Here is a 12,947-nt window from a genome sequence, read left to right on the forward strand (position 1 = left end):
TCTTTGCAGCGTTGCCGGCTCCATGTTTAGCTTTCTTCTTCTTCTGCAGAATCTTCACATAACCCAAGCTCTATCTTTCCCTGTGTGCATGGAAGAAGAAGAAAGCTTTTTTTGATTTTTTTTTTGATTTTTTGTAATTTTGTAATGTTTAATTTTTGTAACTTTAATATTCACGTGGGATCTTTATTGACACGTGACGTTCAATCATTATCCACGTAAACGTCATGTCGTCATTAGTTAACGGAAAACTTAACAGTCAGACTAATAGATATATGAAAGTATAATAAACTGAGATTTACAGTTTTTTTTCCTAATTATTCTGACCCGTTAGATTAAAGTATGAAAATCTAACCGTCAGAAAATAAACGAAAGCACCGATTCAAAAGTTTTCCCAGTCAGTAAAACAGCAGGTCTCTTAGCAGTCAGCATTCACTCTGCTTCTTCTTCCCCTTGAGCTTTCAATGGCGGCAGCACAGGCACAGCTCCATTTCCATACCCCATCATCCTTCTCCAAACCCCTGAAAAACCCTTTAACCCGAAACCCATTTTTCCAAAACCCCATTCTACCCCTCCGACCCCGCACCTCCCTAAAACCCCTTGTCCTCCGAGCCGGCGTCGTCTCCCAAAACCCATCCACATCCCTGTCCCAAACTACGCCGTTCAAGCACTGCTTCTCAAAATCCTCCGATGGGTTTCTCTACTGCGAGGGCCTCAAGGTCCAGGACGTCATCGATTCCGTTGAGCGACGCCCTTTCTACCTCTACAGCAAGCCTCAGATCACCCGAAACGTCGAGGCCTACAAGGAGGCGTTGGAGGGGTTAAACTCCGTCATCGGATACGCCATTAAAGCCAATAACAATTTCAAGATTTTGGAGCATTTGAGGCAATTGGGTTGCGGTGCTGTTCTTGTCAGTGGGAATGAGCTCCGGTTGGCTCTCCGAGCCGGGTTCGATCCCACCAAGTAAAAATTCTGCATAACCCAGTATATATATATATATATATATATATATCTATATATTATTTATAATTGTTTGTGTGAATATTTTGAATTCATGGTTGTACAATTGTGTGAGTGCAGGTGCATTTTTAATGGGAATGGAAAATTGTTGGAGGACTTGGTTTTGGCGGCCCAAGAAGGTGTTTTTATCAATATCGATAGTGAATTTGACTTGGAAAATATTGTTGCCGCTGCGAGGATTGCTGGCAAGAGGGTCAATGTTCTACTTCGGATCAACCCTGATGTAGATCCTCAGGTATGCATACTTTAACCACAATGTGTCAATGTTCATGAATCATGGCAGTGAGGAAATTAGAAATATGAGATGTTTGATATGCTTTTTAGAAAAATTAGGACATAAATCTTTAACTGAAAGTCATTATTTGATATTGTGACGCTTGAGCTAAAATTATATCAATGAGAACTTAGGAAGGTTCTTGATGCATAACTTGAGAATCACGTTTCCTGAATATTTCAAGTTATAGAATGTGTTTGATGCATAATATGGTTCATGGTGAGATAATTTTTTAATAATTAACAAGGCATTTGATAAGAATCAGAATTCCTATTGTGTTATATTTGATACCAGTTCATAATAGTTCTTCCATGTTAACTTTATAGAATGATTAATATCATCTGTACTTTAAGTTTTGTTCTTAATTATTTAGCTAACCAGACGTGTTCTTGCCATGACTGCATACTTTTAGTTTCATAATAATGCGACAACCATTATGGCAAGTTTGATATTTTCCCTAGTCCCACTTAGTTCTGTGGCTGTGAAGAGTGTTTTCCAACTACCAGGGGATCAGTACCCATGCTATGTAGCTTTGGCAATGAAAACTGTTTATGATGTTACATGGACACTGACACGAAAAACCTAAAAATTTAGACCATGAGCACCACATATGCACTTCTATTGTTGTAGAAAGTGAATTCAATTTTACCAATGGTAGTGCTTCAGATAGTTACACTTATTTGAATGTGATGCCCTTTTATATTTCTTAGAAACAAATGTAGACAGATGCTTGGTATGGGCCATGGTGGACAGATTGTACCCAAACCACCATGACTCACCAGTTCCTCCAACTTCAATTGCAGATTTAGGCTAGTGTTTGAATATTTTTGTAAAGGCACATCCTTTGAATATTATTATAAAGTTCTCTGTACTGAGCATTTGAACTTTACATTGATCTTAATTCATTTATGTTCTGTTTTGTGTTCTGTTTTATTATGTGTTGTTTTCATAGGTTCATGCTTACGTTGCCACTGGGAACAAGAATTCCAAATTTGGTATTAGAAATGAGAAGCTGCAATGGTTTTTGGATGCTGTGAAGGCACATCCTGATGAGCTAAAACTTGTTGGGGCCCATTGTCATCTCGGATCCACCATTACCAAGGTATGCTGATGACTTGTTCATATATTTTTATATTATCAATATAATTTTTTCAACTAGGATAAATTTTTCAAACCCATGTTTGTTTCTGGTCATTCTAGAACACATTAAGAAGAAACATAAATCAATTGGTTTATTCTTCATAATAACAGAGTTACAGCTTTAAATAAAGAACCTTTTTGTGAATAAAGGTTTAATTTGTCCATTTCAAATTCAGCTGATAAGTGTTGGTTGGAAGGCATTATAAGCTGCCCTTCTCTTTCGCCTTCTTCTGTTCAGTCTGATTGACTTATGATTCTTCGTTTTTTTTTTCTGCTATGCTATTTTAATATATGTGGATTTCTTGTTAATGTTCTGTGACAGACTACACCCACTTCTCAGATTACAAAGTCTAAGTCTCTCTCTCTCTCTCTCTCTCTCCCCCCTCTTCCCCCTCCCTTTTGTATTACCAGGTGGATATATTCCGGGATGCTGCTGTTCTTATGGTTAAGTACATTGATGAAATCCGGTCTCAAGGTTTTCAAGTTGATTACTTGAACATCGGCGGTGGACTTGGTATAGATTATTATCATTCTGGTGCCCTACTTCCAAAACCCAGAGATCTAATCAACACCGTGAGTTTGATCTCTTTTGAATCTTGTTTTCTATCTTAGGTATGCAATTCATGCGTACATGAATGATGGGATAACACCTTAATGTAGTATTATAAAAAAGGAAGTTATTAATGCTGCAGTACGTACATGCATGTTACGGTGCTCCTTGAAATCTCAAGTGTAGACTACTGGCTTTGTCCTATCCCTTGGACCTCACAGATGTTAAATGTGATGTGTTTAGGACGAGTCTTTAGATTGTTGAGTCCATGTATGACCATTGTCTCTACATTTATTACAAGAATGTATAACCTCTTTATGGAGTTGGTTCATGAAGATCATGTAAGTGCTATAAGGGATTAAGTTGCCCATACCATTCTGCGAGCTTTTTGTTCCCAAATAATCAATAAGCATACCATATATGCCAGGTCTTGTATTGACTATTTTTTCCCGAAACACTTAAGACTTTCTTCAGGGATTTTCCTAGGGCTTGCTCCCTTATGGTTATTCTACCGAAGAGAATCAAAAGTTTTTTTCTATCTTGATTGATGTGAACGTTCACTAACATTTATTCAACGTTGATGCTGAGGGTGTAGGTTCGTGACGTGGTCCTATCACGAGGTCTAAATCTTATCATTGAACCTGGTAGATCAGTTATTGCAAACACCTGCAGCTTGGTCAACCGAGTAACAGGTGTCAAAACAAATGGCACCAAAAACTTTATTGTGATCGATGGAAGCATGGCCGAACTTATTCGTCCCAGTCTCTATGATGCTTATCAAGTAAGTTTTCAAGTGTGGTCAACTGCTAGTCTTGCTTTTGATGTCAGTCCTTAGTGTTAACTGGAGATGATGAACAATTGAAATCCTTTCGTTGTGCAAGAAAAATTTCAATGTAATCCATGGTGTAGATTCTTGGATCTTATTTTGTGTTTTGTATGTATGCCAGTAACTTTCTTGTAGTAGCTTCATTCACTAAAAAATTACTGTTATCAGTTTTGTTTCTCTGTGTCTTATCGTGCTTCTGTTATACCATTTGGAAGGCATCATTCTTGATTTACCTTTGATCAAATGTCGTGTATTTCAGTTGCCTTATCTCACACTCCTTTCCTTATTTGCTATAATGTTAGACTCAAATCATTGGCTGTCGCATAATAATTAATCATGCCCTTCTTTTAAGACTTGCCATTTTGTTATTGGCTTGAAATCTCAGTTGACTTGTGGGAGTTTTCTTGCAGCATATAGAACTAGTTGCTCCTACACCACCTGATGCTGAGATTTCGACTTTCGATGTGGTGGGCCCTGTCTGCGAGTCTGCAGATTTTTTAGGGAAGGATAGAGAACTTCCAACTCCACCGAAGGTAATTGTAAACTTTTTATTGGAAGGTCAGAGCTATAATCATTTATTGTAACTAGGAGATCAAACGATGATGATGTTCTCAGTTATTCTGTTCTGGAGGTTTTCTTTTTGGATTTTGGTGCTTGATTGCTGAACTAAAGTTGCCATTTCAGGGAGCTGGTCTGGTGGTTCACGACGCAGGTGCTTACTGCATGAGCATGGCTTCAACTTACAATCTTAAAATGCGTCCTCCAGAATATTGGGTGTGTGATTGTTACTGCAAACAATCCCTACGCCGTAACACCAATATCTATCCTCTTTTCCCGTAACTTGTTTCTAAGAGTTTTTACAATGTTTTCAGGTTCAAGAAGATGGGTCAGTGGCCAAGATCCGTCATGCAGAGACATTTGAAGACCACATGCGATTCTTTGAGGGTCTTTGATTGCGAGAGATTGGAAGTTAGCGCTAGCTAAAGAGGCCCGAATCTCCCCTTAATTCATGGTGATTTGTTGTAACTCCGGAACTTCTGTCTTTGGATACGAAGTTACCTCGGTCGACTGTAGCTGTCATGAAAGGAAATGGAACAGAAGATTGATAAGCAGTGAAGAGTTTTATGTAACTATTTGCAAACCTTTATCAACTGCACAATCAAATTTATGGCATTTCCAGTTGCAGGGCCATTTGCATTACGGTATCGAAAACACGGATCGCTTGTTTCTTTAACAATTCTGGATCAACTTTTTTTCTTGAACAATTCCAAATTGGTGTATCTTTTTGATGAGCAATTCATGGTCTAAACAAGGTCAGGTTACAAGAGAATTTCACCTTGTTTTCAGTTGAAGATTTGATACGCAACACCCAGTGCCATTGTTGTTTAAGTATGATATAGGTAGAAATTTTCTTTTGACTACGCTCGAATAAACAACGGACGCGTTATTGATTTTGAAACAATATTTTCGATAATGTACTGATAACATATTGGTATTGGTAAGTTTTGTTGAAAACAAAGGCACATACGCCATTTATCATTATATAAGTGGAATAACACTCGTAAAATTTTTTCTCGACTTGTAGATAATATATGGCTTGTTGCCCGAGTTTTGGGGCAAATAGATAAAATCTCTCCTTGGGTACAGTTGCCTTGTAAATTCTTATATAACAGAATTTTATTGTTCTGTTCACTTTTATCTTAGTTAGGAAGAATGTCACTATTATGTCACTTCTTACCCAATAGACTCTCGCCAACTTAGAGGAGCTTCTTTGACAATTATGGTCATGGTATGGTAGTGTGATGGCCTATCAAATTCTTACATGAACAGAACGCTTAGCGCACGAAATTGATTAAATTTTTTTATCGAAGATTAAAATTAAAATGATCTTTTATTATATTTTATTTGAAAAAAATAACCTTTTAATATCAATTGATTGGCAATTCGTGTAATGAAAATACATTCAGACAATCACTATTCATTTAATTACCTAGTAATTATTAAATTGGGCTGGACTTACTCTTAGTTTAGCTAAAAGTGACGTTGAAAAATAACTTTTTAGTTCTCATAAACCTTGTCAATTTTTGAACATAGAATTGAATAAATTCAAAAAAATTAATAGCAAAAAATTAATAAAGATGTGAAATGTAAAAACGGGGCTTTAGAATATAGCACTATGTTGATAATATTGTTGTAGTTGGCATAATAGTGGAATTGTGGGCAGGGGCATTTAAGTAGGCACGCCCACCTTCCGCAAGCAGAGTCGTTGGCGGAACTCCGCGTCAACTGCCCTTTTGCATTTGGATTATACATGTCACTCAATCGCTGTTGATTCCAATTGTTTTCCTTTCTTTTCCTCTTTTTCTTGCCCCTCCCCCCACTTCCTCAACATTTTCGCCCTTTTTTGTCAGTCCCAGAGAAAAGAAAAAGAAAGAAGAAAGAAAAGGATTGAAAGCGAAGAAAGCGGTTTCAGCCTTCTCCAATTCCCTCTCTCGCTCCTTCCGCTCTCAAACCCTAGATTGCCGTTGCTCTTGGCTGCTCCCCCCACTCCAAGATTTCGCGCTTGGCGTTACGATCGGTCAGTTGCTTCTCGCATTCCATTCCAATCCATTCCATTTATTTATTTTTTAATTTTATCTTTATTATATTACTTATTTGATTTAACTGGGTGTGATTTTGTTGTTTTTTTGTATGATCTATTATTTTATACTTGATTTCTATGTTTTTTTTGTTTGCTTTACTTATTTTTTCTGTATTTTTTTCCGTCATAGGGTTTAAACTGCTAGAAATTAGTGGCATTTGTGTTTTTATTGGACTAATTATTCGATTGGGTCTGATCATAATTTCTCTATTTTGTTTTCACATTTCCACGCAAGTTTTACCATCAGATTAATATGTTAAAATTGCAAATGTTCTGTTTATTTATTTAATTTTTTTTTAATTTGTATTTTAATTAATAAATAACTAATTTACAGTATAGCATTAAAACTTAGTTAAATCCACTAAAATCTTAACTAAATGCTTCGCCTGAATTGCACTGATTGATGTCGAAGTGGGCGGTAGCAGCGGTAACTGTGTTGTAACACTTACGTTTCTGTTAATGGTTTATATATTGATTTATAGATAATCGAAATATTGGATTTGGTGGGTTTTGATGTAGATGCCCCAAGTGTTTGAAATTCGATAATTACGAGTACAATGTACCCAATTACCTTATGCACTTTCTCTGATCTCATTTGCTGTGTTGTTTTCTCGTTCAATTGCCATATGCTCGTGTCTGCACTTTTGTATTTAGTTTTATTTTGTTATTCGTAACATATTTATGCTACATTGTAGGGTTTACTGCACTTCTGGAATAATTGGCTGTGCGGCTCTCATTTTAGGCAGTTTCGGTCTATGGGTTCAACTGTGGCTGGTGAATTGTTGGTGAGTGCAAATGGAAATGGTAATGCCCAACCCAATCCACAGAGGACGTACCAAGTTGTTGTGGCTGCGACTCGTGAAATGGGTATTGGAAAGGATGGGAAACTACCTTGGAGACTGCCGTCTGATCTCAAGTTCTTTAAGGACATCACTGTGACCACGTCAGATCCTGCGAAAAAGAATGCGATTATAATGGGTAGAAAAACATGGGAGAGCATTCTACCTGAGCATCAACCTCTACCTGGCCGCCTTAATGTTGTTCTGACTCGTTCCGGGAGTTTTGATATTGCTACTGCAGAGAATGTTGTGATATGCGGAAGCATGGCATCTGCTTTGGAATTGTTAGCTGCTTCTCCTTACTGTCTGTCAATTGAGAAAGTGTTTCTCATTGGAGGTGGCCAGATATTAAGGTGTGACATTGTTGTTAATTTCGATATTTTAAACCATGTTTCTTTATTTTTCTTTTCTTTTTATTAAAATTTCTGTATCCAGGGAAGCTCTCAATGCGCCTGGCTGTGAAGCCATTCACATTACAGAAATAGAGACAAACATTGAATGTGACACTTTTATCCCTGCAATTGATTCCTCTGTATTTCAGCCGTGGTATTCATCCTTTCCTAAGGTTGAAATTGGCATTCGTCATTCTTTCACAACTTATGTTCGTGTAAGAAATTCTGCAGTTGAATCCCTTTGTGAAAACAATGATCTGAACTCTAATGGTAAGTCAGACTCTATTAAGTGTGAGGTGAAGAATTTTTCTTTTCTGCCGAAGATGATTTTTGAGAAACATGAGGAGCACATGTATCTAAGGTTGGTTCGAGAAATACTCTCTGATGGCACTGCTAAGGATGACAGGACAGGGACTGGTACTTTGTCAAAATTTGGTTGCCAGGTAATCTTAAATTAAGATTTTTGAGAAAGTCCTGTTATCCTTCATTTAACAATAAAATGGATAATTGATGTTTACTTATTTACTTTGTATATCTACAGATGCGGTTTAATCTGCGAAGAACTTTTCCCCTTCTGACAACTAAGGCATGCATATTATCCCTTTTCAGATTTCTGTTTTTCTCTCAACCTACTCTGTGCCACTAAGTTTGTTTTTCCACACAAGTGTAGCTTCAAATTTATTAGATTCCATTTTACTCCCTTTGCATGAGGTTAGATTATTAGGTACTTGATTCTCTATCCTTTTCAAACGGACTTACATTGTGATAATTTGGTCCATAGAAAGTATTTTGGCGAGGGGTTGTTGAAGAACTTCTGTGGTTCATCAGTGGTTCAACAAATGCCAAGGTATTACGATTTCGTTGAACCTTTTCCTTTTGAATGCTATGTATATTTTTCCTTGTTTCATTGTCTTTACATCATATCGGACTATAGCTGAGCGCGTTGATTTTTCTAGCTTATTAAAAATTTGACCAAAAGGTCACAGGTTCGATTTGTGGAAACAGCCTCTTTGGAAAGCAAGGGTAAGGCTGCATATGATAGACGTTCCCAGTCCTCGCAAAGCGGGGAGCCTTGTTGGCTTGGGGTCCCCCTTTAATAAAAAGTTGATTTCTGTACAAAGTCGAGCATTTTGAAATTTGTGTTTGTCGTTTCTCCTCAGTATATTTAAAACAAAAAGATGACTTATCTTGATGCTTTCAGGACTGTGGCTTTGAAATTGTTTATAATTTTATGAATTTACAGCAGTTGAAAGGGACCATTTGAAGCTTCTTGCATTTAAATTATGTTCTCATAAGTTACATTTTTATTTTCGCTTCCACAATTATGGGACCATGCTCAACTTTTTAGTTTGTAAAAAGCAAGATTTTCAACAAAAATGCAATTGATTTCGTCATCCCACGGAGAAGTTTGATGCAAGAAAGCAGGTTCTTCCATCTATATATAATACTTATATTTGAGTCTTGGACTACTTGGCAGGTCCTTCAGGAGAAAGGCATTCACATATGGGATGGGAATGCATCTAGAGACTACCTTGACAGGCAAGTATTAGACTGCCCAAATGTGTGTGAGGACTTGCAAGTATTATGCAGTTTTAAGTGATTTTTGTATCTGCCACTTCAGTGTTGGTTTAACTGACAAGGAAGAGGGCGACTTGGGACCAGTATATGGATTCCAGTGGCGACACTTTGGTGCCAGGTTGGTAAACTTCTGTATAGTTAAGCTTCTAGATATTTAATTTATGTAATGAAGTCTAGTTTCAAACTCACTTATTTCTGTTCCATGTTACAGGTATACTGACATGCATGCTGACTACACTGGTCAAGGATTTGATCAGTTGCTAGATGTTATTGACAAGATTAAAAACAATCCCGATGATCGGCGGATTATACTGTCAGCATGGAATCCTTCTGATCTCAAATCGATGGCACTCCCACCTTGTCACATGTTTGCTCAGGTTTATCTTGAGGCGTTATAACTTTTATTTCATTATCACATCTCTTTTGTTTTACTACATCCTTCTTTCTCCTTGCAGTTCTATGTAGCCAATGGAGAGTTATCATGTCAAATGTATCAGCGTTCTGCTGACATTGGCCTTGGCGTTCCATTTAACATAGCATCATATGCTCTTCTGACATGCATGATTGCTCATGTTTGTGGTATGCATTCTAAATAGTCCTCTTTTAGCTGGCACCTCTTTCTCCATTGCTACCTGATGGATTTAAGAACTTACATCTGATGTTGCGTCTTCAGAGTCCTTAATAGACTTTTATCTTGTGCAGATCTTGTTCCTGGTGATTTCATTCATGTCTTAGGGGATGCTCATGTTTACCGCACTCACATCAGGCCTTTGCAGGAGCAGCTTGAAAAACTGCCCAAGCCTTTTCCAGTAAGTTTAATCACGTTACATACATGATCTTGTTTGTGGTCTTTGAAAGTGTACTTTACTTAATTTCTCTCTCGCATTTCTACCTGTTATATACCTTGTTTATTTACAGCTACCTACCTATATTTCAATGCAGATTTTGAAGATCAATCCTGAGAAAAAGAATATAGATTCTTTTGCGGCTGCTGATTTCCAACTGATAGGTTATGATCCTCATCAGAAGATAGAAATGAAAATGGCCGTATAGGGCTTTCTCAAATTTTCAGAAGAGAGCTCAGAGACTAGTCTTTTTATCTATGCGATGCTGCTGTTAGTTTTGAAGGCAAGTTACACTTTCTTTCTTTGCACTGACAGGTCTAACCCTGCCTATACCTCGATATTACCTTTGCTAATTCAAATGGGTTTACATAGCATGCAGTTGGGATTGTAAGTTTGAACCAACTTAAGTTGTACAATTTGATTATCTTGTTCCTCAAATTAGACATTATGCGAGACTGAAGCTTTTTTGCGTGTTTCAGGTGCAGGATTTGATGGTTGATGTTGATGTTGATGTAGAGTTTCAATACAGATGAATAACTGGTAGTAGGATATACTTGAAGCTTTGCATTTGTAGTAATCGGGAATCCTTTAGTTCCACATACACTCGGACTCGGGTGGTTCTAAGGTGATTTAGCATACTTTTGTCTTTTTATTTGAGCATGCTTCGGTACTTTGTCACCTGGATGGAGCCTCATCACTTTGCTTTCTTAATTACTATGTTGTACTTTTATAATTAAAAGGAGTTGGATCACATGATTTACCTTGGCTTGGTATATGTGGTGGATTATGTTCCTCGAGCTTCGGCTTGTTATGTTTGATAGGCAAGAAACAGTTATTTTGACTTATTGGCAATGTCCAGGCTCTCTACTTGCTTGGATGGGATTTGCTTGGAAGTCAGCATTTTCTTCATATGTTTCCAACTTTACAGGAAAACTGAAACCACAAAAACGAACTCTTGACCTAACTTGATCCTAACCATTTTTCCGTCCTGTTGGAACCAAATTTGCGCACATCCATTGATGGAAGCGAAATCTAGTTGGACTAGCCCATGATCTCCCACGAGGGGAGTGGGGTTGAATCCGGGAAAGGTTGCCTATATATCTCCAGGAAAGAGAATCAAACCACCAGTATAGTTATAAGAAAGAATGGAATAAACCATCCTTGACGAATAGATTGGCAGGGTGTTGGGAGATGAGTTCTCCATGAATGTGTTTACGCTTAGACGGCGGCATAAGGACTTTTGTTAAGCATACAGAGAATATGTTTGTAGAAGTCTGAGAGAGAGTGATAGATCGAGAGCGACGTGGATGCATATGGTAGTCTTGTAGAGAATAAAGAGGTCGTCCTAGAGAGAGATAGATCTAAGAAAGAGAGGGATCTTGAGAGTTCTTGTAGGGAAAGTAATCTCCATCAAATTGGGAGACTATATAGGAGGAAATCTAGCATATGATACCCAATCTTTCTAGAATCATGATTATATTTGCCTAATCTCAAGGATATCCTAATTTGACTTTAACTAGGGTTTCCTTTCTTGGGAGACAAGTAATATCTTTAATAGAGCTAAGCCTATCCTAGGGGCTACGCTCCATGGGCTTCAGGCATTTTGATCATTCTCTTCACATGTCATGGGAGTAGAAAATCATGGTCCCACAATTGCCCCTAACTATGTTTTTGAGAATGGGTTTTGCTTCGAAGATGGATAGTTACCAACTGACCATGAGTAAATCATCCTCAAATAACTTCTCCGGAATGTGTGTTGGAATGACATTTGAACTTCTTGTTGATCCGGAGCCAGCCAAGTATGGCCAGTTCTACTCGCTTGTCTCTTAATGGTTTGATCTTTTGGATTTCTGAACCATATTGTAAAGCCCTAGTCAAAGTTCCAGATGCATAGTTGAAACGTTGGATGCGTAGCGGATTGCGCCTATATATTCCTGGAAGGACTTAGATGCCTCAGGAGTTTTCTTGTAAGTTTATTTTACTCAAGTCATTAAGCATGTTAAAGTAAAACACTTGAGTTGTTTTGTTTGTATATTCCATTCATTCTTTCACCTTTGCCCCATTCTAGGTCAGAGGATTTTAATAATGCAACGTGTAACCAAGAAGGGCTTCTTTCTCAGTTCAAATTGTTGATTCATCTTTAGTACATCTTAAACGAAAGTTCGTTAAGGACTTGGTCGCCTACATGTGAGTCAGAAACACTTCTTGAACCCTTTTGTCAGACCCTATGCGTTGGACCTAAGTGTTTCCAATCTGACTACACTTAGCTGGCTTGGCTAAGGCATTTCCGCATATCGGAGCTCTATAAAATTCCTCTTATGGATTTCATAGTCTGGATACCTCATTCGAACCTGCTTAACACATCGTGTTGAAGAATATACTTGCTTAGTAGGTTGGTTCAGGATAGAAGTAGTTGTACTCAGGGTCGAAGTTTAGAGCCAACCTCGGATGATTTCTAGATCGCCCTTTCAACTATTCCCTGGAATGGCATCGAGCCCATGTTTGAATGTTATAACCCACAACCTTTTTGGTTGTACAATCTTTCCGGAGGTCAAATGGTGGACTAAACTCTCGGGTCAGGGTGCCATGTCTCCATGCCCATAGCTTATCAATTGTAATCGCGCTTATTACGGCTTGAGCCTCTCAAGCTACTAACCATACAATACGGGATGGGCTTAACAGATACTCCTCTGACCACTTTGAATTTTTAGACTTGCATTCGTGCGAAGTTTGAAAGTTCTTCATAATTCTAGAATTTAAGGTATTCCATGTACCATAATGAATGGTGTAAGAAAGAACAAACAATGGCGTGCGAGGATCTGAAAAGATCATTCCTAGTTTTGG

General features: G+C 37.8%; 2 protein-coding genes across 3 annotated transcripts; both read left to right on the forward strand.

Moving 5' to 3' along the window:
- The first annotated feature begins 389 nt into the window (after positions 1-389).
- On the forward strand, positions 390-5,167 carry LOC137725821 (diaminopimelate decarboxylase 1, chloroplastic-like). Its single transcript, XM_068464616.1, has 8 exons — positions 390-961; positions 1,079-1,253; positions 2,245-2,394; positions 2,844-3,005; positions 3,578-3,763; positions 4,219-4,341; positions 4,493-4,582; positions 4,681-5,167. Exons 1-8 carry the CDS (start codon positions 462-464, stop codon positions 4,759-4,761), a joined length of 1,467 nt encoding a protein of 488 aa, XP_068320717.1. The 5' UTR covers positions 390-461; the 3' UTR covers positions 4,762-5,167.
- A 927-nt stretch (positions 5,168-6,094) lies between these two features.
- Positions 6,095-10,867, forward strand: LOC137725416 (bifunctional dihydrofolate reductase-thymidylate synthase-like). Of its 2 annotated transcripts, XM_068464086.1 has the most exons (13): positions 6,095-6,386; positions 7,145-7,641; positions 7,724-8,123; positions 8,222-8,266; positions 8,462-8,527; positions 9,158-9,219; positions 9,302-9,376; positions 9,470-9,635; positions 9,714-9,837; positions 9,961-10,067; positions 10,201-10,267; positions 10,419-10,490; positions 10,583-10,867. In XM_068464086.1, the coding sequence occupies exons 2-12, from the start codon at positions 7,205-7,207 to the stop codon at positions 10,454-10,456; spliced, it is 1,587 nt and encodes a 528-aa protein (XP_068320187.1). In that variant the 5' UTR covers positions 6,095-6,386; positions 7,145-7,204; the 3' UTR covers positions 10,457-10,490; positions 10,583-10,867. The 2 variants fall into 2 exon arrangements, with proteins under 2 accessions (XP_068320187.1, XP_068320186.1); XM_068464085.1 differs by lacking the exons at positions 10,419-10,490; positions 10,583-10,867 and having other exon boundaries at positions 6,097-6,386; positions 10,201-10,410.
- Positions 10,868-12,947: the final 2,080 nt, after the last annotated feature.

This window comes from Pyrus communis, chromosome 2 (genome assembly GCF_963583255.1).
Source record: "Pyrus communis chromosome 2, drPyrComm1.1, whole genome shotgun sequence".
NCBI lineage: Eukaryota > Viridiplantae > Streptophyta > Magnoliopsida > Rosales > Rosaceae > Pyrus > Pyrus communis.